The 24,964-nt window shown below is 40.0% G+C and overlaps 1 protein-coding gene across 1 annotated transcript in view; it reads right to left on the reverse strand.

Moving 5' to 3' along the window:
- The window catches only part of pdia5 (protein disulfide isomerase family A, member 5), a 56,540-nt gene that overhangs the window by 16,690 nt on the left and 14,886 nt on the right, over positions 1 to 24,964 (reverse strand). The window contains exons 2-11 of the mRNA XM_061918185.1: positions 22,199 to 22,325; positions 18,014 to 18,101; positions 9,284 to 9,358; positions 9,175 to 9,220; positions 8,438 to 8,530; positions 8,263 to 8,323; positions 5,618 to 5,685; positions 4,901 to 4,992; positions 2,308 to 2,379; positions 937 to 1,073 (exon numbers count right to left, since the gene is read on the reverse strand). Of these exons, the coding sequence (XP_061774169.1) occupies positions 937 to 1,073; positions 2,308 to 2,379; positions 4,901 to 4,992; positions 5,618 to 5,685; positions 8,263 to 8,323; positions 8,438 to 8,530; positions 9,175 to 9,220; positions 9,284 to 9,358; positions 18,014 to 18,101; positions 22,199 to 22,325 (859 nt within the window). The remainder of the gene's footprint in view (positions 1 to 936; positions 1,074 to 2,307; positions 2,380 to 4,900; positions 4,993 to 5,617; positions 5,686 to 8,262; positions 8,324 to 8,437; positions 8,531 to 9,174; positions 9,221 to 9,283; positions 9,359 to 18,013; positions 18,102 to 22,198; positions 22,326 to 24,964) is intronic.

Below are 24,964 nucleotides of genomic sequence, written 5' to 3' on the forward strand. Positions count from 1 at the left end.
ATGTTTTTTTAAATCAATCCAACAAACGACTACACTACACTTGCATGGCATCTCATAAGCTGGACAACACACTGTGTCCAATGTTTTCACAAAGATAAAATAAGTCATATTTTCGGTTCCTTTAATAGTTAAAACAAATGTACATTATTGCAATCAGTTGATAAAACATTGTCCTTTACAATTATAAAAGCTTTTAAAAAAAAATCTACTACTCTACTAGCATGTGAGCAGACATGGGTAGATCCTGCTGAAATCTATGTATTGAATGAATACACAATCCTTTTGAATCAGAAAAATATCGTTATTGAATTGAGAATCGAATCGAATCGAAAAAAATCGATATATTAACGAATCGTGACCCCAAGAATCGATATTGAATCGAATCGTGGGACACCCAAAGATTCACAGCCCTTATATATATATATATATATATGTATATATATATATATATATATATATATATATATATATATATATATATATACATATACATATATATATACATATACATATACATATATATATACATATACATATATATATATATATATATATATATATATATATATATATATATACATATATATATATATGTGTGTGTGTGCGTGTGCGTATAGTCAAGATTGTGTGTGCTGAGGGGTGGACACAACATGCAAGAAGATGGCAGCGGGGAGACGACCATTCATCTACACTGTGACACTGCAGCCATTGCCAAAGTGCACTTGTGTAGGGGACAGCTGTGTGTGTGTGTGTGTGTGTGTGTGTGTGTGTGTGTGTGTGTGTGTGTGTGTGTGAGCTCATTGGCTATCTGAGCGTCAACTTAGCAACTGTTTGTAGTTCCATTTGATCTGTGTGCTCTTTGTTCTTTTGAGAAGGGTTGTTGGAAGTGATGTGCATCTTCTTGTCTGCGTGTAGAAGATGTGTGTGTGCACTCACAGGGGGCGTAGAACATGACCAGGGCGGCAGGATGGTCGTCCAGGAAGCGGTCAAAGGACTCGTCTGTCAGGTGAAAGACGGCGGACTCCGTCTCAGACCAAGGCACCTCAGGACTCTTGGGCTGCACCGCCTGGGGACTTTAGCACAAATACACACTTTCATCCAGCTGTGTGTGTGTGTGTGTGTGTGTGTAGAAGGAATCAAATGCAGATGTGCAAAATGACACACACACACCCAATCTCGCCTTGATGACATCACACTCCTACACTGCCAATAACGGATAGACATGGATATAAACACACGGTCACTCCCTTCACTCTGAACACACACACACACACGCACGCACGCACGCACACACACACACAAGTCCAACATGGTACAGAGTGCGACCTTGAACACTTAGCTGGAAGGCCAGAGCGCTGTAGGTGCACACACATACTTGACATGCACGGTCTACAGAGTCACGCATGCAGTTGTGTGTCTATCAACTCCAGATGTTCTTGTCACCTTCTGCTTTTTATTCTACCCGCTCTTAGGCCACTGTTGCCCAAACTCCCATTCAATTCCATCAATTTGAACGTTTGGAATTGATCTTGCAAACAGGACGTTGAATTGATCTTCAAATCTAGTGAATCATTTATTTTCATATTTAAATTGAAATATAATTTACTTCAAATTCAAATTGAAGGAAGTACAATTAATTTAAAATTTAAATAGAATAAATTACAATTTATTTCTATTTTAAACTGAAGGAAGTAGAACTTATGTCAAATCCAAGTGGGAGTGCAATTCATTTAAAAAATGAATTGAAGGAAGTAGAATTTAATTTTGAAATTCTAATTGAAAGAAGTGCAATTTATTTCAAATTCAAATGAAAGGAAGTAGAAGTGAAAGTGATGTTTGTGTATTCCACAATTATTCTGCATATTTTATACATCTTTTAAGTCTTTGAACACACTTCGTTCATATTTCATACATCAATGTATGAAGTGTATATATATATATATATATATATATATATATATATATATATATATAGATATATGTATATATAGATATATGTATATCTATATATATATATATATATATATATATATATATATAGATATATTGATGTATACATAAAATACCAGTATTTTGTATTTAAAAAAAAAATAATTATTAAGTTCTATAGTAAAAACCACTGCTCCACTTTCATTTAGTGCATCATTCTTGTGTTTCCTCCATCTACAGGAACATCCATGACTCATTCTGCGTTTTAATACATGAAGAGTCACACTGGACTCAAATGTTTGTTGTGTGGAGTGCAACTAACTCTCTGTATGAAGAGTCACACTGGAATGATGTGTTTGTGGAGTGCCACTAACTCACTTCTTCATCCAGTCAGCGATGTCCTTGGCACTGGCACCGTAGTTCTCGTAGTGGAAGAGGAACTTGCTCTTGCTGCAAGACAAGGTGAACACAAACGTTTACTTACCATACACCATGACATTAACACATTATGATGGGACTGTCACTGGTTGTTACAACTCTGTACAGTAGATGACATTGTAACCCTGCTAATTGACACACACCTAGTCTGCCAGAGAATAAGAAGACGACAGTTTTGCCAACCTAACAGCTTTGTTGCTCATTTGTCAATGACCGTGGCACATTCTAAGAATATTTATCCATCCATCCAATTTCATCAACTTATCCGATTCTAAAAATACTCATCCAAAAAAACCAAACATGTGCAATAAAAGAACACACAGGTGAAATACCACTAGCATGCTAGATGTAGCTAATTTGGTAGGTATACACTTCTGTGTCATATATTTTGGTATTTCACGAATGCTAATTGGAAGCATGCTATTGTTAGCATGCGAGCATAGTACTGTTGGAATGCTCATATGTTTTGTTACTTTATCGGGCCAGCGTGCTAACTGATAGCATTTCAGTTCAACTTCACCTCTTAAGCATTCACACCAAATTTCTACCAAAATTGCATGTTTTATTTAATTGAAAAAGATCTATGCACTGCAGGGTTGCACACACAGAAAAATGGATTCACATCCGAAGCATGATTCAAAATGATCCCGATTTGAAATCCATTTTCAAAAACAGCTTTAAAATATAAAAATATTTGTAATTAAATTCGAAAAATATATATATCAAAACATATGTTTATTTTTTATAAATAAAAAAAAAAGATATATATATATATATATATATATATATATTTATATATTATATATAGAAATATTTTTTTTAAAATACAAAAAAAAGTTTTTATCCCAATTCCACACAAGCAGAAAGAGGCTTTCTAACCTGTTTGTTCAAACTTTGATTCTGATCGTTGCGAGAATGGGTTTGAATGGAGAATAAAGTTGGATCCAGAGTGGATTCTGAATGGAATCGTTACCCCAGGAGTCGAATACGATCACGAGGCGCCTACTGATTCCCCAGCTCGTATACATTGTAGGAGTTCTGAAGGTGAAAACTACCAACATGGTCGCCGTATCCTTTGATCTGTGGCCTGAGTGGAAGAAGACTGGGCATGTGAGTCTAAGAAGACCATGTGTGTGCCCACACTTTCTACAACATTGGACTGTACTTGGCAGGGAAGTGTCCAATCAGCTTAATTGGCCATCTTTCTGCGGCGTTAATCCTGGTAGAAGGCAAGTGAGCGGGCATCAAACCTTGCAGCAAGTGCAGCATCAGATAGCTGATGGTAGCACTTTAGCACCCACTGATCAGCACGTTTTATCTTCAAATGCAACCGCTAGCTGGGATACGTGGTAGTGCTAATGTGTAAACGCACAGTGAGGGCCACACACGCACACGCACGCACACAAACAAACACACACACACGCACGCACACACCCCATCAGTGGTCCTCTCATTAAAGAGACTGCCATGATGATGAAGTAGCAAACTGAGTCAAGGTGACCACCACTTGTCTGTCAGCAGCAACACCAGCTGAAATATTCTGCCACGCAAGTATTATCCCAGCAACACTGTTTGCAAATGTGTTTCTCAATCTGCGTGTGTGTAGTCTCATTTACTTGTTTGTGTACTCATTTGTGTGTACCTCAATCTGTGTGTGTAATCTGATTTACTTGTTTGTGTACTCATTTGTGTGTCTGTATCTCAATCTGTGTGTGTGTGTGTAATCTCATTTACTTGTCTGTGTACTCATTTGTGTGTCTGTATCTCAATCTGTGTGTGTGTAATCTCATTTACTTGTCTGTGTACTCATTTGTGTGTCTGTATCTCAACCTGTGTGTGTGTAATCTGATTTACTTGTTTGTGTACTCATTTGTGTGTATCTCAATCTGTGTGTGTAATCTGATTTACTTGTCTGTGTACTCATTTGTGTGTCTGTATCTCAATATATGTGTAATCAGAAAGTGTGTGCATGTTTTGTGTGTCTGTATCTCAATCTGTGTGTGTGTGTAATCAGAATGTGTGTACACCCGTTTTAATTTGTGTGTCTGTATCTCCATCTGTGTGTGTACGTTTTTTTACACACAGATTTGTGTGAAGCAGGAACCCTGATTGGTTGTCTTTCTACACCTGACTTTTGCGAAACTTCTGTGTAAGATTTGTGTGTCTGTTCATTTTTATAATGAATTGATTCCACTTTCAAGCTGCAACATGAAAAAAACTAAACGCTGTGAATACAATAAGGATGTAATGTATTATTTATCTGTATTAACAGGTAATAACTCATCTTAACCATGAATATGATTGAATAAATCTAAAGAAGCATATATTTATTTACATTTGATGGCTTTTAGCTAAAAAAATGTATAAATGTGGCCACTTTGAATTGTGATGTACAGTATGCCATCCTGTGTGGAAGCAGGAGAGCAGTCATGTTGGAGAAGAGAAACACTGCAGGCCAGTAGCACCTCAAGAACCCAGAACTAAAGTCCACTTCAGGGAGTGGGACAGCCTCAGCATGCTGACCAGGACTCACTGGAAGTAGCAGAAGGTGGGGTAACCTTTCACATCAAACTCCTGCTTCAGGCCATCAAACTCTGCCGGGTGCACGTTCATGGCGGCCAGGACCTGCAAAGAAAACAAATCACAATCTAATGTGAGCATGCTCAAATAAACTCATATAAATAACTATTTACATTTATAACACTACTAATATAAATAACTGTATTTACAGTTTCAATAACACTAATATAAATAACAGTATTTACATTTCCCATAACACTAATATAAATAACAGTATTTACATTTCCAATAACACTAATATAAATAACAGTATTTACATTTCCAATAACACTAATATAAATAACTGTATTTACATTTCCAATAACACCAACCTTATGTCTTAAGAAGCGGTAACTTGCAGTGCTGCCACTCCCATCATGTCCTTTGTTGCTTAATGTTGTATTGTGGCTTTGTATCATTTTGTTGTGGCTTTTGCAAAGGTGCTGTGGCTGAAAGTCGTGTTAACAGCTTATGTGAGCCACCGTAGCTAGCCGCCATTTTTGTTTTGACGAGTGATGGCAATGACAGACTTGAATAATATGCTAGGACATGTTAGCATATCAGTTGTGTTTTGCAGTAGCGTGCTTGCCTGCTTCTAATGTACAATTGAGGGCAGGAAAACCAGCATGAAACAGTGTGTGTGTGTGTGTGTGCAACGTTAGCCTGACAGTGTTAGCAGGGTGGCACTTACATATCGTCCTTTAGTCTCCGTGGCTGCTTGCTGAAAGACAGGCTGCATCCTCTTACAGACGCCACACCCTGTCAAAGAGACACAAACATCATTCATCAAGTAAAGACATATTTCACACTATACCTGCTTAATTAGCTAAAAAAGCTAGTATGCTATAATTGCAGCATGCGTCAAGGACAAAAAATATATTACTCTGCAATGTGAACATGAAAAAAGTGTTAAAAATGCCAGCATGGTAATGTTAGAATGCATCAAGTACCACAATAGCTCAAAACGCTAGTCTACTTATGTTAGCATGATAATAGGTATCATTAAGTAACAAAATATTTGACACTCTGGTGTATACCTCCTAAATGAGTTAAAAAAGCTAGCATGCAAATGTTGGCAGGCTAAAATACAAACTGTAACATGCGTCAAGTACCAAAATATATTACTCTGAGGTGTGTACCCAGAAAATGTGTTAAAAATGCTAGAACACATCAAGTACCAAAATATATTACTCGGAGGTGTGTACCTGAAAAATGTGTAAAAAATGCTAGCATGCATCAAGGACCAAAATATGACTATGGTGTATACCTATAAAATTGGCTAAAAAAAAGCTAGCTTACGTATGTTAGCATGCTAACTGGTATCAATCGTCAAGTAATAAAATATTTGACGCTGAGGTGTATACCTGCTAAAGTAACTTAACAATCTAGCAAGCTGATGTTGGCATGCTAAACATGCGTCAAGTACCAAAATATATTACTCTGAGGTGTGTACCTGAAAAATGTGTTAATAATGCTAGCATGCATCAGGTGTACAGTTGTGATCAAAAATATTCAACCCCCACACAATTTTGGTGTTTTAGCAAGTTGGACATTTATTCCGTATTTTGCTTATAGTCATATCAAATAAAGATGCATTAAATAGACAAATGCACCTTGAATGACAACATTATATTTTGTAACATACCAAACAGTGTCATTTCTCTTAATATTTCATTGACAAAATGATTCAACCCCTTGAAGATTATAACTCTTAAGAACAGAATTTGAAGAAGGTCATTTCAATCAGGTGTTGAAAACACCTGTAGATGTGATTAAAACCATAACGAGCAACAATTAAACGGATTGAAAAAGACTGTGACAATCAGCTTCTTGTAGATGGTCAATGGTGTATTTGCAACATGGTGAAGTCCAGGGAGTGGTCAAAGAAGTCAAGAGAGGAGGTCATTTCTCTTCATAAGAAAGGATATAAGAAAATAGCAAAGACATTACACATTCCAAGAGACACAGTTAGGAGCATAATTTGCAAGTTTAAAGCTAAAGGCACAGTGGAAACACTACCTGGGCGTGGTAAAAAGAGGATGATGTCCGGTATTTGAGAAGTACAGTGGTGAAAAACCCCCGGGTAACAGCTGAGGAACTACAACAGGACATTGCAGAGGGGGGAACGCAGGTTTCGTCCCATGCCAGAACTCCTAGGCGCACCCTACTTCTGACTACCAGGCACAAGAAAATAGACTCCAGTATGCCAAAAATCATCTGGACGAACCCCAAAGGTTTTGTAAAACTGTTCTATGGAGTGAAGGGACAAAACTGGAACTCTTTGGGCCTATGAATCAACGTTATGTCTGGAGGAGAAAAAATGAAGAACACCTTGCATACTGTTAAGCATGGTGGGGGGTCAATCATGCTCTGGGGCTGTTTCTCTGCCTCAGGTACCGGGAATCTCCAGCGCGTTGAAGGCATTATGAATTCTATTTCCTAGCAGGATATATTAGCTGCAAATGTCATGAAGTCAGTGAGGAAGCTGAGGCTTGGGAGACGTTGGACCTTCCAACAGGACAAGGATCCCAAGCATACCTCCAAATCAACATCAGAAGAAGGGCTGGAAGACTCTGGAGTGGCCAGACCTAAATCCTATAGAAAAGCTGTGGTGGGACTTGAAGAAGACAGTTGCAGCACACAAGCCCAAGAATATGAATGAACTGGAGGCCTTTGCCCAAGAGGAATGGGCTCAAATACCTGTAGATGCTTGCAAGAAGCTTATGTATCACCTTTGAAGGATGTCATTACTGTTCTACTAAGTACTAAAGATGCATGGAACTAGGGGCTTCAATCATTTTGTCAATGAGATATTAAGAAAAATGTCCTTTTTTGCTATTTTGTCAAATACAGTGTTAGAATTTAAATTGCATTTGTCTATTTGACACATCTTTATTTGATATGACTATAAACCAAATACGAAATAAATGTCCAACTTGCTAAAACACCAAAATTGTGTGGGGGTTGAATCATTTTGATCACAACTGTATACCTATAAAAGTAGCTACAAAAGCTAGCCCACTTACGTTCGCATGGTAACCAGTGTCATTTGTCAAGTAATAACATATTTGACGCTGAGGTGTATACCTGCTTAAGTAATTGAATAATCTAGCATGCTAAATGCTAACTGTAACATGCATCAACTACCAGAAATATATCTAAAACATGGAGCTAAAAAACTATCTTACTAATGTTAGCATGTCATGATATCATTCGTCAGGTAAGAAAACATTTGACGCTGAGGTGTGTCCCTGCAGGAAAAAGTTATGGTGCTAATATTAGAATGCTAACTTTTGTGCACACCCCTACTTTAGCACAAAGGTAGCAGACACTCACATGGCGCGTAGAACATCATGAGGATGGGCCTGTCCTCCTTCTTCAGCAGCTTCCTGAAGTCCTTCAAACGACAACGTGCATGAGGACATGAAGAATCATCCCATTATGTGTGTGTGTGTGTGTGTAAAGGCACATTGACCTGGTTGAAGGTCATGACATGTCATCCAAGACTTACCTTTTCTGTTGCTATGTGAAGGATGTCTTTAGCCTGGGGGTTTTCCTCCCACAGTGGGGGTCCTGAGGGGTCCTTCAGGAAGGCCACAATGGACTGCAAAGTGGGCGTTGCAACAAAGGAAGGACGTCAGAGCAGCCATACTTTCACCAATGATGCAACGCTCATAAATCCCGTACTATAAATCCACTACTTTTTTCCTACGCCTTGTACCTTGTGGTTTGTAAATCGGTGTGGCTAAATTATGGATTTTCTTTCGCTGACGGCCATAAAGTTTGGTGTTCAATAAATTTCATTCAACCTGAGCAGATATACTGAAAAGGTGTTTTCTATTTTTTGTGCCATGGCGCCGATTTTTGGACCAGTTTTCTCACTGCAGGTTGAAAATGTACTTCCGCTTTTTGAAAGCCAGTGTAAAAAGAAGGGCAGTGCAGCACCTGTCGTGAGTGACCACATCCAAAAGGTGGCGCTGTAGCACAAAAAAATTAATTTTTCAGTGTTTTTAGTAGTTTTTTATTGTTTTTCAACTATTTGCAATATGGCCGTCAGCAAAGAAAAATCCATAAATTAGCGCACAGTTTTGTAAGCCACAGGATTCAAAGAGTAGGAAAAAAGTGGCGGCTTTTACTGGGGAACTTAAGGTAGAGAAAAATGACTGGTCAGAAGATGTGCGCAACGACAAGGTGAACTCCACCACAAATATGATGTCACCATCGCTGAAAGAAGATGAGATGACACACCTTGAAGGTCAAAGGTCGGTCGTAGAGCAGGTGGAAAGTTCCATCTCTGTGGCAGAAGAAGAAGATTAAAGGACAGGTGAGGGTCAGAAGGATGAAGTGCCACACTCACCTGTAATGCAGCAACTCACTGGCAGAACTGGGCTCCACTTTGACTTTCTTGCACAGTTTGCGGCCCTCAGAGTCCCTGGAGAGGACCAAAGTCTACATTGTGACCCTCATTTATTACAAGTCTGCAGCCTAATTGTTCATCCACGCTAAAGAAAGCCTAGTCTGACTTTAATTGGACTATTTGTTTCCCCGTGAATGCGTGGGTTCCCTCCGGGTACTCCGGCTTCCTCCCACTTCCAAAGACATGCACCTGGGGATAGGTTGATTGGCAACACTAAAATGGTCCCTAGTGTGTGAATGTGAGTGTGAATGTTGTTTGTCTATCTGTGTTGGCCCTGCGATGAGGTGGCGACTTGTCCAGGGTGTACCCCGCCTTCCGCCCGATTGTAGCTGAGATAGGCGCCAGCGCCCCCCGCGACCCCGAAAGGGAATAAGCGGTAGAAAATGGATGGATGGATGGATATTTGGACACAGGCGCCTGCTGAATTACAGCACTGATTGAAATTTATGATGCTGACATAATGCAGACTACTTCCACAAGATGTCTGCCCAGGAACACACAACCTCTCACAGGACCATGAAGATGAGGGATGGAGGATGCAGGAGGTGCAAGGAAGTGAAATATGTGATGAGGATGCTTGAATAAATGTTATGGAAATAAACAAACACTTCAATTTCCTCCCTATGAGATATTTTCACTTTATTAATTCTGGAGCACATTATTAGGTACACCTGCATCATCTCCTTTATTACTACACTTCATGCACAGTATACATACATACATACGTATATGAATAACTACATCTAAAATCATTTTAAATATATATACATTTAGTACATAAACGCATACATATAGAAACATTACATACAGTTTATATATACACATACATACATACACACACATCAATACATAAATGCATTTATACTGTATATAAACATTATATACATATACGTATGTATATATACATATGCACATACATTTGTATATACATATATATATACATATATATATACACACACATATGTGTCTGTATATATATATATATAAATATATATATACACACACATATAAAAATATATATATATATATATATATACACAGACACATATATAAAAATATATATGTATACATACTGTATACCCGTATACATATTTGTATACATATATACATTTATCCATCCATTTTCTACTGCTTATTCCCTTCGGGGTTGCGGGGGGCTCTGGAGCCTATCCCAGCTACAATTGGGCGGAAGGCGGTGTACACCTTGGACAAGTCCCCCTCATTGCAGGGCCATACATATATACATACATGTGTATATATATATATATGTATATATATTTACATACATGTGTATATAAATACATATATATATATATACATATATACACGTATACACTAGAGGTGAGAATTTTTGGGCACCTCACAATTTGATTACGATTCAGAACCTAGGATTCAATTAATGATGCATCATTAAGCCTCACCCGCTTATTGATGCATCATTAATTCATATATATTGATGCAGTTTTACATGTCTTTCCGTTTCACTAAATAAATGTTTATCACTTTAAAAAAACTATTCATTTGTATTAAGAAAAGGTTAAGTTAACTGCCACATTTATTGAATGAATGAAAATGTGAACAAGTGGAAGATAAGTGCCAGAAAGTAAAGGAGCTGGTTGAAAAATCTCAGAACTGTCTGCATTACTTTATTTACAATAAATACATTGATTATTCATGTTTACTACTCAAATCTATAATCATCCATGTCCGAACTGCCATGCATGTAAAAATAGATTATTTCCCCCACCTCTAATTATATATATATATTATAGAGAGAGAGAGACAGACGGTGGTAGGGGCTTTACCAGCATTTGTTCTGGACAATGGTAAAAAGATGGAGGCAAGAACACAACATACATATTTGTGAAGACAAGTAATAGTTTATTTAAATGTGCCAATGGTCCATGGGCCAAACCAGCGCAATAGCACCGTGAGTGAGGAATGTGTAGCCTTACAGCACCATATATAAATATGATGCAGTACACACTGTGTGTTTCATACAGTTAGCATCTTTTATGTACTTTATCCAGGTTATTTTCTGCAGATCTTCATCATTTCCAGGTGTGGTTCAGTAACTACATACATTGCTAAACTACCAAGGGTTTGTGTTTTCCTTAATGGGCACGGGTGAAGCATGGCGCCCAAGACGATCATTTTCCATAGAGCGTCAAAAAGTCTCTACTTTTAACGTAGGGCAGGTTTTCTTAAAGTCAAAAGTATCTTATTAGCCCGCAAAAAAAAAAACAACATAGATTTTATGATAAAAAACTGCAGTACTCCCTAAACATTTTCTGGCCAAAATTCCAGTGACTGAGCTGCCATTTTTTCTCCATAGAGCATCAAACAGTCTCTACTTTAAACGTAGGGCAGGGGTTCTTTGAGTCAAATGTAAAGTGTTAGTCTGTAAAAAACATCTACAGATTTTATGATAAAAAACAGTAATACTACCTAGACATTTACAGTGTTTTTTTTTACACCATGTTACTGCAACTGTGGATTTCACGTTACATTTTTTGGTGACTGAGCTGCCAGTTTTTACCTTAAAATTTATAGCCATTTTTACACTGCATTACTATAAATTTAAAAATATTATCAAGTATATTTACCGTAAAATGTACCTTCTATTTTTACAGTGTCATTCGAAAAATGGTAGCACTGATGATTTTCGGGTAAATGTCTGGCAACTGAGCTGCCAGGTTTTTACAGTCAAATCTGACTTGTTTACGGTGTAGTCTTGCGGACATGCCATCAACCATGGCTTTAAAGGGGTCAGCAGGATTACGTTTGCTAGCCACCCTATGACGGGTCTTTGGGCTTCTGATCGAGGAGATCAATGTGGTCCTGGAACTCCAGCACAGCAAGTATCTCTCCTGGGTTGGAATAATAGATTGAGTAATCAAACGAGAGTCAAGTCTTTCTGATAAACTGGCATCTTTAAATGTAAAAGGTTACCAACCAAGTATTACATAAACTCTAATCTGGCTGTGAGCAGGCTACTTACTGTATGAACACACGTTATCGTAAGATACACAAATTTCATTTAAATTGGGGGGAATGTGAGTCACACACCTCTACTAAAGTTCTACGTTAAAGTAAGCATCTTTTCAAACATGGTGCAGCACTACTTTCACCTGTTAGGCCACACCCACTTTATCGCAAACGCCAGAGAGATGGAATTGTGATTGGGCAGAGTGTGAGATCTCAGGGACATGGCTAACTTACCATAAATTCCAGGCTATACTAAAAAAACACTACTTTTTTCCTACACTTCGAAATCTGTGGCTTATAAAATGGGTGTATTTTTCTTCGCTGACGACCACAATGCAAATAGTTTTCAGAGAGGTCCTCTCCAAGGTTTCTCATAGTCATCATTGTCACTGGCGTCCCACTGGGTGTGAGTCTTCCTTGCCCTTATGTGGGTTCTTCCGAGGATGTCATAGTCGTAGTGGTTTCTACAGTCCTTTGAGACATTTGTGATTTAGGGCTATATAAATAAACATTGATTGATTGATTGATTAAAACCATGCAAACACACTAAAAAAGGGTGTTATTGTTTGTGCTATGGCGCCATCTTTTGAAGGAGTTCGTTCACTGCTAGTGCTGCAGTGTCCTTCCATTTAGTGCTTTGAACCGGGAGTACAGGTGACTTTCTATCTTCTAGGAGTTCATAGTGTTTCTACTTATATGGATTCATCACTCCAAGAAACATTTGTAAGTTTTACAACATAACTGAAACTATTTTTTTTTACTCAAGCGTAACATGTGTGATGTCTGTAGGAATGTTTTCATGCATATTTGTACGCGCTATCGTAATGTAAACAAGCTACTGCCGTTAGCATTAGCTAATATGCTAACACGTTTACGAGTGTCTGTGTTAGTATTATTAACTAACATTCTTTTTGTATTGTATCACTTTCACAAAATCCTCAGTAAATTCACCAAAACGTCACCGAGGAGTTATTGAGACTGTTTTTCAGAGGTAGCTTGCGCAGCTAGTGGGTCCATGACCATGACTTCTGTTTTGTTTGATCAGCCGTTTTACTGCCTAATTACAGACACCCTTTGGAAACAATTAAGCTATGTAAATAAACATTTACTAAATATTTATGTGTAAATAACTCATTTCACAACGTACATATCTGCGATTTATAGTCTGGAGCGGCTAATATATGGAATAATATATATATAGATTTTTTTTGTAAAATGTAGCAGGTGTGACTTATATTCAGGTGCGCTCTGTAGTCCATGATTTGCCTATTCAAATGGGGGCGTGGTCAGGCAATTCTTAATACATGAGGCCCCTGGACTGTTAGGTAGATTAAAGAAGACTTTCCCTGACGAAAGCCGGCATTTAACCTCAAGCAGGTTTTATGCTGGGATGTTTGCCTTCCCATTGATGAAGACTCGCTGCCTTGCTCTGCAGCCCCCAGGATGACATCATTCATTGCCATGGACTCTGTCATGTGGTCCCAATGCCTCACTTCCACCTCTCTACTTTGGCCACGTGCCGTCACACACCGTCTGTCCTCACGTGGAGCTTCCATCTTGGTTGGCGCTCCAATGGAGACATATGGCACAGAAGCTGGCACAGGAGGTAATGTGGGCTACTGGGATTCTAGCCACCTTTGGGGGGTGCGATCGGAAACCAGGTTCAGGTGCTTTGGTACCAGAAACTACCGCTTGAGTACACACATGTTAACCTTGTGTGGACCGATGGTAACGTGTTAACCTTGTGGGGACCGATGGTAAAGTGTCAACCTTGTGGGGACCGATGGTAAAGTGTCAACCTTGTGGGGACCGATGGTAAAGTGTCAACCTTGTGGGGACCGATGGTAAAGTGTCAACCTTGTGGGGACCGATGGTAATGTGTTAACCTTGTGGGGACCGATGGTAAAGTGTCAACCTTGTGGGGACCGATGGTAATGTGTCAACCTTGTGGGGACTGATGGTAAAGTGTCAACCTTGTGGGGACCGATGGTAATGTGTTAACCTTGTGGGGACCGATGGTAATGTGTTAACCTTGTGGGGACCGATGGTAACGTGTCAACCTTGTGGGGACCGATGGTAAAGTGTTAACCTTGTGGGGACCGATGGTAACGTGTTAACCTTGTGGGGACCGATGGTAACGTGTTAACCTTGTGGGGACCGATGGTAATGTGTTAACCTTGTGGGGACCGATGGTAACGTGTTAACCTTGTGGGGACCGATGGTAAAGTGTTAACCTTGTGGGGACCGATGGTAATGTGTTAACCTTGTGGGGACCGATGGTAACGTGTTAACCTTGTGGGGACCGATGGTAATGTGTTAACCTTGTGGGGACCGATGGTAATGTGTTAACCTTGTGTGGACCGATGGTAACGTGTTAACCTTGTGGGGACCGATGGTAACGTGTTAACCTTGTGGGGACCGATGGTAACGTGTTAACCTTGTGGGGACCGATGGTAAAGTGTTAACCTTGTGGGGACCGATGGTAATGTGTTAACCTTGTGGGGACCGATGGTAACGTGTTAACCTTGTGGGGACCGATGGTAATGTGTTAACCTTGTGGGGACCGATGGTAATGTGTTAACCTTGTGGGGACCGATGGTAACGTGTTAACCTTGTGGGGACCGATGGTAACGTGTTAACCTTGTGGGGACCGATGGTAAAGTGTTAACCTTGTGGGGACCGATGGTAATGTGTTAACCTTGTGGGGACCGATGGTAACGTGTTAACCTTGTGGGGACCGATGGTAACGTGTTAACCTTGTGGGGACCGATGGTAAAGTGTCAACCTTGTGGGGACCGATGGTAACGTGTTAACCTTGTGGGGACCGATGGTAAAGTGTTAACCTTGTGGGGACCGATGGTAACGTTTCAACCTTGTGGGGACCGATGGTAACGTGTTAACCTTGTGGGGACCGATGGTAACGTGTTAACCTTGTGGGGACCGATGGTAACGTGTTAACCTTGTGGGGACCATTGGTAACGTGTTAACCTTGTGGGGACCGATGGTAACGTGTTAACCTTGTGGGGACAGATGGTAACGTTTCAACCTTGTGGGGACCGATGGTAACGTGTTAACCTTGTGGGGACCGATGGTAAAGTGTCAACCTTGTGGGGACCGATGGTAACGTTTCAACCTTGTGGGGACCGATGGTAACGTGTTAACCTTGTGGGGACCATTGGTAACGTGTTAACCTTGTGGGGACAGATGGTAACGTGTTAACCTTGTGGGGACCATTGGTAATGTGTTAACCTTGTGGGGACAGATGGTAACGTGTTAACCTTGTGGGGACAGATGGTAACGTTTCAACCTTGTGGGGACCGATGGTAACGTGTTAACCTTGTGGGGACCGATGGTAAAGTGTCAACCTTGTGGGGACCGATGGTAACGTTTCAAACTTGTGGGGACCGATGGTAACGTTTCAAACTTGTGGGGACCGATGGTAACGTGTCAACCTTGTGGGGAAAGCTGGTAACGTGTTAACCTTGTGGGGACCGATGGTAACGTGTTAACCCTGTGGGGACCGATGGTAACGTGTTAACCCTGTGGGGACCGATGGTAACGTGTTAACCCTGTGGGGACCGATGGTAACGTTTTAACCCTGTGGGGACCATTGGTAATGTGTTAACCTTGTGGGGACAGATTGTAACATGTTAACCTTGTTAGGATTGATGGTAACGTGTTAACCTTGTGGGGACAGATGGTAACGTGTTAACCTTGTGGGGACCGATGGTAACGTTTCAACCTTGTGGGGACCGATGGTAACGTGTTAACCTTGTGGGGACCATTGGTAACCTGTCAACCTTGTGGGGACAGATGGTAACGTGTTAACTTTGTGGGGACCATTGGTAACGTGTTAACCTTGTGGGGACAGATTGTAACATGTTAACCTTGTTAGGATTGATGGTAACGTGTTAACCTTGTGGGGACAGATGGTAAAGTGTCAACCTTGTGGGGACCGATGGTAACGTTTCAACCTTGAGGGGACCGATGGTAACGTTTCAACCTTGAGGGGACCGATGGTAACGTGTTAACCTTGTGGGGACCGATGGTAACGTGTTAACCCTGTGGGGACCGATGGTAACGTGTTAACCCTGTGGGGACCGATGGTAACGTGTTAACCCTGTGGGGACCATTGGTAATGTGTTAACCTTGTGGGGACAGATTGTAACATGTTAACCTTGTTAGGATTGATGGTAACGTGTTAACCTTGTGGGGACAGATGGTAACGTGTTAACCTTGTGGGGACCATTGGTAACGTGTTAACCTTGTGGGGACCGATGGTAACGTGTTAACCTTGTGGGGACCATTGGTAACGTTTCAACCTTGTCGGGACCGATGGTAACGTGTTAACCTTGTGGGGACCGATGGTAACGTTTCAACCTTGTGGGGACCGATGGTAACGTGTTAACCTTGTGGGGACCGATGGTAACGTGTTAACCTTGTGGGGACCATTGGTAACGTGTTAACCTTGTGGGGACAGATGGTAACGTGTTAACCTTGTGGGGACAGATGGTAACGTGTTAACCTTGTGGGGACAGAAGGTAACGTGTTAACCTTGTGGGGACAGATGGTAACGTGTTAACCTTGTGGGGACAGATGGTAACGTGTTAACCTTGTGGGGACCATTGGTAACGTGTTAACCTTGTGGGGACAGATGGTAACGTGTTAACCTTGTGGGGACCATTGGTAACGTGTTAACCTTGTGGGGACCGATGGTAACGTGTTAACCTTGTGGGGACCATTGGTAACGTTTCAACCTTGTCGGGACCGATGGTAACGTGTTAACCTTGTGGGGACCGATGGTAACGTTTCAACCTTGTGGGGACCGATGGTAACGTGTTAACCTTGTGGGGACCATTGGTAACGTGTTAACCTTGTGGGGACAGATGGTAACGTGTTAACCTTGTGGGGACAGATGGTAACGTGTTAACCTTGTGGGGACAGATGGTAACGTGTTAACCTTGTGGGGACAGATGGTAACGTGTTAACCTTGTGGGGACAGATGGTAACGTGTTAACCTTGTGGGGACAGATGGTAACGTGTTAACCTTGTGGGGACCATTGGTAACGTGTTAACCTTGTGGGGACAGATGGTAACGTGTTAACCTTGTGGGGACAGATGGTAACGTGTTAACCTTGTTGGGACCGATGGTAACGTGTTAACTTTGTGGGGACTGATGTAATTTGCTAATGTGGAAAGAGTGAAAGAAAGGATGCATGAGTGTGGAGTAGGAAGAAAGGACCTGCTCCTGGGTCTACAAAGGAGGTATGGTCCCTGATGGCAGGTGCAGTCTTCAATAGAGCCATGAGACAAAGTTGTGGATGAGAGCCCTCGTGTGTCTTCATGAGTGACGTACGACAATAAGAGATCTACTTTGGCAGAAAGTTACAGATGGTCCCACTAAGTTGTCAGTACATGATGCAATCAAGTCCTTTACAAGCCTCTTGTCACACCGCTCCTACACCACCATAAATCCTGTGGATGGATGGCGGCAGAGACGTTGTGATGGAGCAAAGTTTCTACTGCTTTTAAAGCTGCTGTCAGAGGCAATGTTCCGATAAAGGAGGCGTAATGTCACAGGCGATAAAGGAGTCTTCTGATGTTACATACACACACACACTCACACAAACACACACACACACGCACTCACGCACGCGCACAGACACAGAGAGCAGTACATACCCACAGTTGACCCAGGCAATGGTTCCCTGGCCCTTGACTGTGAGGGCCACGTCAGACAGCAGTTTCAGGTGAGTGTCTCCTGATGAAGCTGCAGGTGGACAAGAGAGAGCGGTCTACCGTCTGTGGAGTGGATTTACTGACAGAACAAACCAACAAGTTTCTACTCACGCCCAACCATTCGCAAGTCCAACCATTTTCTACCGCTTGTCCCTCATAAAAACTATTAATTACCAAGTATAAAAACTATTTTCTACAATTAAAAACAATTAGCAAAAATCTAAACTGTTTTCTTCAACAAAGAAAACTATTCTCAAGTATAAAAACTATTTCCTTCAATTGAAAAAAGGATTCAAAACTATTTCCCTCAATTAAAAACCAATCACCAATTACTGTTTTTATACTCACAAATATGTATATTTTTTAAAATAAAATTGTCATTTTAGTTCCGAATATTTTTTTTAACGGAAAACAATAATTTTTTACCTGTGAATCGGGGGTTTTAATGGCAAAAAAATGTTTTTAAACTCCAGATGTTTTTTCTACTTATTTTATATATATTTGCAAATCATTTTTTAACTTGGAAGAAAATTTTTATTTGTATAATTTTTTTTTTTACTTGGAAAAAAATGTATTTCCATGCAAAACATTTTTTTAAATGCAAATCGCTTTGAATTACATTTTTTTACATAATTATGAATTTTTTTACTTGCAGAAAATTGTTTTTATATTTGCTGAAAAATTTTTGGGGAGTTACAAATAGTTTAATTGAATAAAAAAAAATTATACTTGCAAATTATTTTTAATAAAAAAAGTTTTACTTTTTTTCCTGCATAAAATTGTTTTTAGACTTACAAATATATTTTTTCACTTGCGAATACATTTTTCAATCGAAAACAATTGTTTTTACTTGTGATTTTCTTTTTTTTTTATTAAAAAAAAAACAATTTAAATTGGTTTTGTCTACTAGCAATTTTTCTTTTTAATGCAAGAAAATCTTTTTTTTTTGTACCTGAGAAATTTGGGGCGTGAGTAAAAGCCTGTTGTGGGACAAACAGTAAAAGGTCCCATGCTGGGAGGAAGGGTCAGGTTACTGAGAACAGGACCACCTTTCACTGGGCCAGGAAGCTTTCATCAACATACAATGTGAGAGCAGACAGAAGATGGCACCATTGGACGCTGACACAGACTCTCTTCTAAAGGGAGACTCATGTAGTATTACCACACTAAAATGACCCCTCCAGATATAATTTTACAAAAAAAAAAAGTGAGTCGCCATAAATGTACACATTTATTGGAGAATGACATGAAAGAATGGACTTATGCTGTCTGTGAGTTGAAGTGGAGTGGTAATGTTTTTTTTTGGGGTCAGACATAGTGGTCACAGTAATTCATGAATTTAAGCTCATGGTGCAGACACATTTGCTACTGGATACTCTCTAATATGGAGACTTTGTACGTGTAAGTGATAAGCAACTCTTTATGTTGAATTATTTATGTGCGGTTGTATTGTTTCATGATTATTACTGTGTCTAGCTTCATAATAAACTGACAAATTAAAGCCAATAAAACTCAATAAATAATAATCAACTCCATTTCATCAGCAACATTAATTCAGGAGAACGAAACAAACATGAATAAAACAATTTGTGCTGATATTTAGTATCAACATGAGAAAGTCAGGATTAATGTCTGCACTCAGCACCTTTTGTAGGCCACTTATTTTCACTCTTAGAAGCATCATACTGACACAACATGATACTGATGCAGTATGATACTGATAAAGCAAGTTCTTTGGGGGTCTCATGTGGTCCAGCCCCCTACTTGAGAAGGACTGATGTACATTAACTGACATGTCATGCTGATACTGTGTCTGCTGCCTGCTTGATAGTTTAGGAAGTGACAAAGGCGTGACCAGTGTTTTATTTACAAGGTTCCTCTCCAGGTCTGGACTATATTTAGACTCCTGCCTGGGGTCCAAACATCTGGACATGACTTAGGGACAGTCTGTCGGATTTTCATTTTAGAAGGACTGACTCAAGAAACCTTTCAATCAGACAACGGCCGATACATTTTTTTTCCAAAGGCGATACCGATTATTAGTAGTCATGGAGGCCGCTAAGTGATTTTAATGTGCAGCAAAAGTTATTAAACATGAATATAATGTCAGTAAACATCTGGACAAGACTAAGTTGTTTACATTACAGTTTTAGGAAAAGTGGGACCTGTAGTGACATAATGTTTGATGTTGTGTAATTTAACATCAAACACTTTTATGACGTGTGTCTAAGGAACATCAAAATTCTATTTCTAAATATGGAAAATTGGTCAAAATATGACATTTGTCTACATCACAATACCTCATCTACTCCCTTTTATACACTTGTATAACATTTGATGGATTTAATACATTGTATAGTTTCTAAAATATTGTCAACATTTCAATAAAATTATTTTGGACGTAGATTATAGCTGAGACATTTTTCAAGATGGCGGACATCATTTATTCCTAGTCGTCACAGAAAGTATGAGAATGTTTAAGCTGCTGCCTCATCTTTACTTATGTTACAGGGAAAGCCTGTAAATAAGAATTCAAAGTACTTTCATTTTCTATCTATTTTGACTGCTAAAAATACACATACTGCCTTCTGTTGAGTATCTTGTAAACTGCAATACTATCTATTAATACAACAAATACTATACTACCATAATTTCCCAACATTTTTGTTAAAAAGAAATACATCCATATCTGCTTGACTTATGATTTCAAAACAAGTTATCCATCAAATTGTACACTAAAAATGACAGTAAATAATACCGTAAAAACCTGGCAGCTCAGTAACCAGAATTTTACCGTAAAAATACAGTAAAAACACTTTAACATTTACAGTGATATGCCACCTTAAATTTTACAGTAAATTTCTGCGACTAAACTGCCAGTTGTTATTTTTTACAGAAAAACCAAAAAGTTTTTTCAGTGTTTCGCAAAAAAAAAAAAAAAAGATCAAATGCAAATGCTTTTTTCCTACTCTTTGAACCCTGCGGCTCATGAAACGGTGTGGCTAATTTATGGATCTTTCTTTGCTGACAGACAAAAAATGAAAATAGTTTAAACAAAAAAGAAGAAACAAAGACACTAAAAAAGTGTGTTATTGTTTGTGCTATGGCGCTATCTTTTGGATGAGTTTGCTCACTGCAAGTGCCGCAGTGCCTTTCTGTTTGGCCTGCTTTCAACCGCAAGTAGAAGTTCTGTTTCATCTTCTAGCTGTCCATAGCGTTCCTACTCGTATGGATTCTTCATTCATCATTCCAAGCAACGTTTTTTAAGTTATAAAATATAACTAAAACAATTCTTACCTACTAAAGCGTCCCATGTGTGATGTCTGTAGGAGTGTTTTCTTGCATATTTGTACGTGCTATCGTAATATAATCAAGCTGGCGTCGTTAGCTTGAACTAATATGCTAACACGTTATTAACTTACAAAAACAATTTTTTTGTGTTGTTTCACTTTCACAAAGTCCTCAGTAAATTTACCAAAACTAAAAGTAACCTGGGGATAGTTTGATTGGCAACACTAAATTGGCCCTAGTGTGTGAATGTGAGTGTGAATGTTGTCTGTCTATCTGTGCTGGCATTGCGATAAAGTGGCGACTTGTCCAGCGTGTACCCCGCCTTCCGCCCGATTATTGTAGCTGAGATAGGCGCCAGCGCCCCCCGTGACCCCAAAAGGGAATAAGCTGTAAAAAATGGATGGATGGATGGATAAAAGTTATTGAGTCTGCTTAGCAGATTGGAGAGCGAGCTTGCGCAGCTAGCTGGTCCATGACGATGACTTCTGTTTTGTTTGATCAGCCGATTTACTGCCATGTTACAGACACCGTTCGGAAACAATTAAGGTATGTAAATAAACATTTACTACATATTTCTGTGTAAATAACTCATTTCCCAACGTATATATCTGTCACTTATACTCCGGTGCAACCAAAATATGGGGGGGGGGGGGGGTAAATAAGTGCAGTGAAATTATTATTCTTTTTTAGTGGGTGTGGCTCTACTAGTAATATTTTTGATATACTAAATACTGGTATCATGTGTGTATATATTGTATCTGCTGATGTGGTTGTAAATTTCAAAATAAAGGGTAGATGTCTGCTAATTAGCAGTGAGGTCAACCATGTCTCCTTTACCTGTCTTGGTGTAGAGCACCAGAACGTTGGTCCTGGTCCTGAGCAGCTTCTTCAAGTCTTTGTGGTCGTTGATCTTCTCTATGAGGGGGGACACCTTGACTGCATCCAACACCGACGTCAGCCACACCTGAACCACACCAAACACCAATAGTTACTCCTGCCCACACTTAACACAACTAGTTACACCTGCCCACACCAAACACAAATGGTTACACCTGCCCCCACTTAACACAAATGGTTACACATGCCCACACCAAACACAGATGGTTACACCTGCCCACACCAAACACAAATGGTTACACCTACCCACACCACAGACCAATGGTTACACCTGCCCACACCAAACACAAAGGGTTACACCTACCCACACCAAAGACCAATGGTTACACCTGCCCACACCAAACACAAATGGTTACACCTGCCCACACCAAACACAAATGGTTACACCTGCCCACAACAAACACCAATGGTTATTCCTGGCCACACCAAACACCAATGGTTATACCTGGCCACACCAAAAACAAAGGGTTACACCTGAACACACAAAACACCAATGGTTACACCTGCCCACACCAAACACCAATGGTTATACCTGGCCACACCAAACACCAATGGTTATACCTGGCCACACCAAAAAAAAAGGGTTACACCTGAACACACCAAACACAAATGGTTACACCTGCCCACACCAAACACCAATGGTTACACCTGCCCACACCAAACACCAATGGTTATACCTGGCCACACCAAACACCAATGGTTATACCTGGCCACACCAAAAACAAAGGGTTACACCTGAACACACAAAACACCAATGGTTACACCTGCCCACACCAAACACCAATGGTTATACCTGGCCACACCAAAAACAAAGGGTTACACCTGAACACACCAAACACCAATGGTTACACCTGCCCACACCAAACACCAATGGTTATACCTGGTCACACCAAAAACAAAGGGTTACACCTGAACACACCAAACACAAATGGTTACACCTGCCCACACCAAACACCAATGGTTACACCTGCCCACACCAAACACCAATGGTTATACCTGGCCACACCAAACACCAATGGTTATACCTGGCCACACCAAAAACAAAGGGTTACACCTGAACACACAAAACACCAATGGTTACACCTGCCCACACCAAACACAAATGGTTACACCTCCCCACACCAAACACAACTGGTTACCCAAACAAATGACTAAACAAACTGCACCAGGATCCTAAGCAGGGTAAAAAATGCGCACTCAGTAGAAATCTTGCAGGGCGATGATCTGCTCGCTACATCGTTCTAAATCAATACGTAAGAGGCCATGTGATAACGCTGTTAGCCTTGCTATGATTGGTGGTGCACATGTTGCGCTACGTCAGCGGGAAGAAAGCTGCTGATCTCTGCAGGATGAAAAGAAATGACATCAAGGTGGTTTTTTGGACCTTGTCTCGGCCCAAAGGTTTATGAGCTTCCACTTGCTGTCATCCAATACCTTGACAAGGTGCGCTACACAGTGTGATATCACCGTGTGATCCACACTGATATCACCTGGCAGAGGCCAGGACCTATCCAGTGTCCCACATGTAAGTGTGTAAGGTGCTAATAATATTCCTTATCAGTCTACTCCTTTCCCACAGAGATCCAACAATTATCAGCACCCATATTTGGCATTTGGACATATATCATATCAGCCTCTATTCATCAGTTTCCATCCATCTTCGTCTGCTCAGCCAGTTAGAATAATACATAATGTTGAATGTAGAGAACATACAAAGCCTTTATTTATGGACTCTAAATGATTAAAACTTAATGATTTGGTGTGTTTACAAACAGCTAAAATGATGAGCAAAGTAAACTATAACCTGCGAGCCAGGAATGTGCAACAATTCTTCTCAACAGAAGAGGAAAAATATAACCTTAGAGGACAATGTCATTTAAAACATCGGTATGCACGCACAACACTTAAGACCTTTAGCATATCAGTATGTGAAGTTCAATTATGGAATTATGGTATGCTTCTTCCTAATTCTCTTAAATAAAGAAATCAAACACTGTATGGATATGACTCACTTCAGGAGGTTGTTGAAAAGTGTTTACAGAGTACAAAGAATAACAAACTTTATTGAAAGTAGTATACCATTCATGTCAATATGAGAATCACAGTTGATTTGCAGAACTGCTGTGTTTGGAAATCGACTCCAGAATGAAAACTGTTACAAGATGACAACAGGAAGTCAACATATGTGTTATGAAGGAGTGTTATTAAAAATGCCTTGCTTCTTCCTACTCCTTTTCGGACATGTGAAGAGAGATGAGAATGTGCAAGCTATAAGATGTATCACATGTACATGTACGCATACTCCAAATAAACTGATGCTATACCCTTGTTACGACCATGACCGTGTGGGAGGGGCTTAGTGCTCAGTCTGTGTTCCTGTTGGCTTGGTTGCCCCTCTCTCCCTCTTAGTTTGCAGGTCCTGCACCTAGTTTGACTAATTGGAGGAAGGACGACCAGCTGGGAGCTCTAGGAGTTAACCCTCATACTCCTTTTTTGTCGCATTCAATCTTCTTTTGTGCACATTTAACTTCAGTCTGGTTGTATCCCAAAGGCAGCCGTAAAAATATGAAAGACACACACACATCTGATGGTGTGTAATATTTTACAGCAGGGCAATAACATCCTTTGGTCCACACTTGTTTTGGGAGCACAAGAAAAGTAATAAGTCAACTGTCCTCTTTGTTTGAGTTGTAAGTGAGCGGCCTG

The sequence above is a fragment of the Nerophis ophidion genome, linkage group LG13 (assembly GCF_033978795.1).
Source record: "Nerophis ophidion isolate RoL-2023_Sa linkage group LG13, RoL_Noph_v1.0, whole genome shotgun sequence".
NCBI lineage: Eukaryota > Metazoa > Chordata > Actinopteri > Syngnathiformes > Syngnathidae > Nerophis > Nerophis ophidion.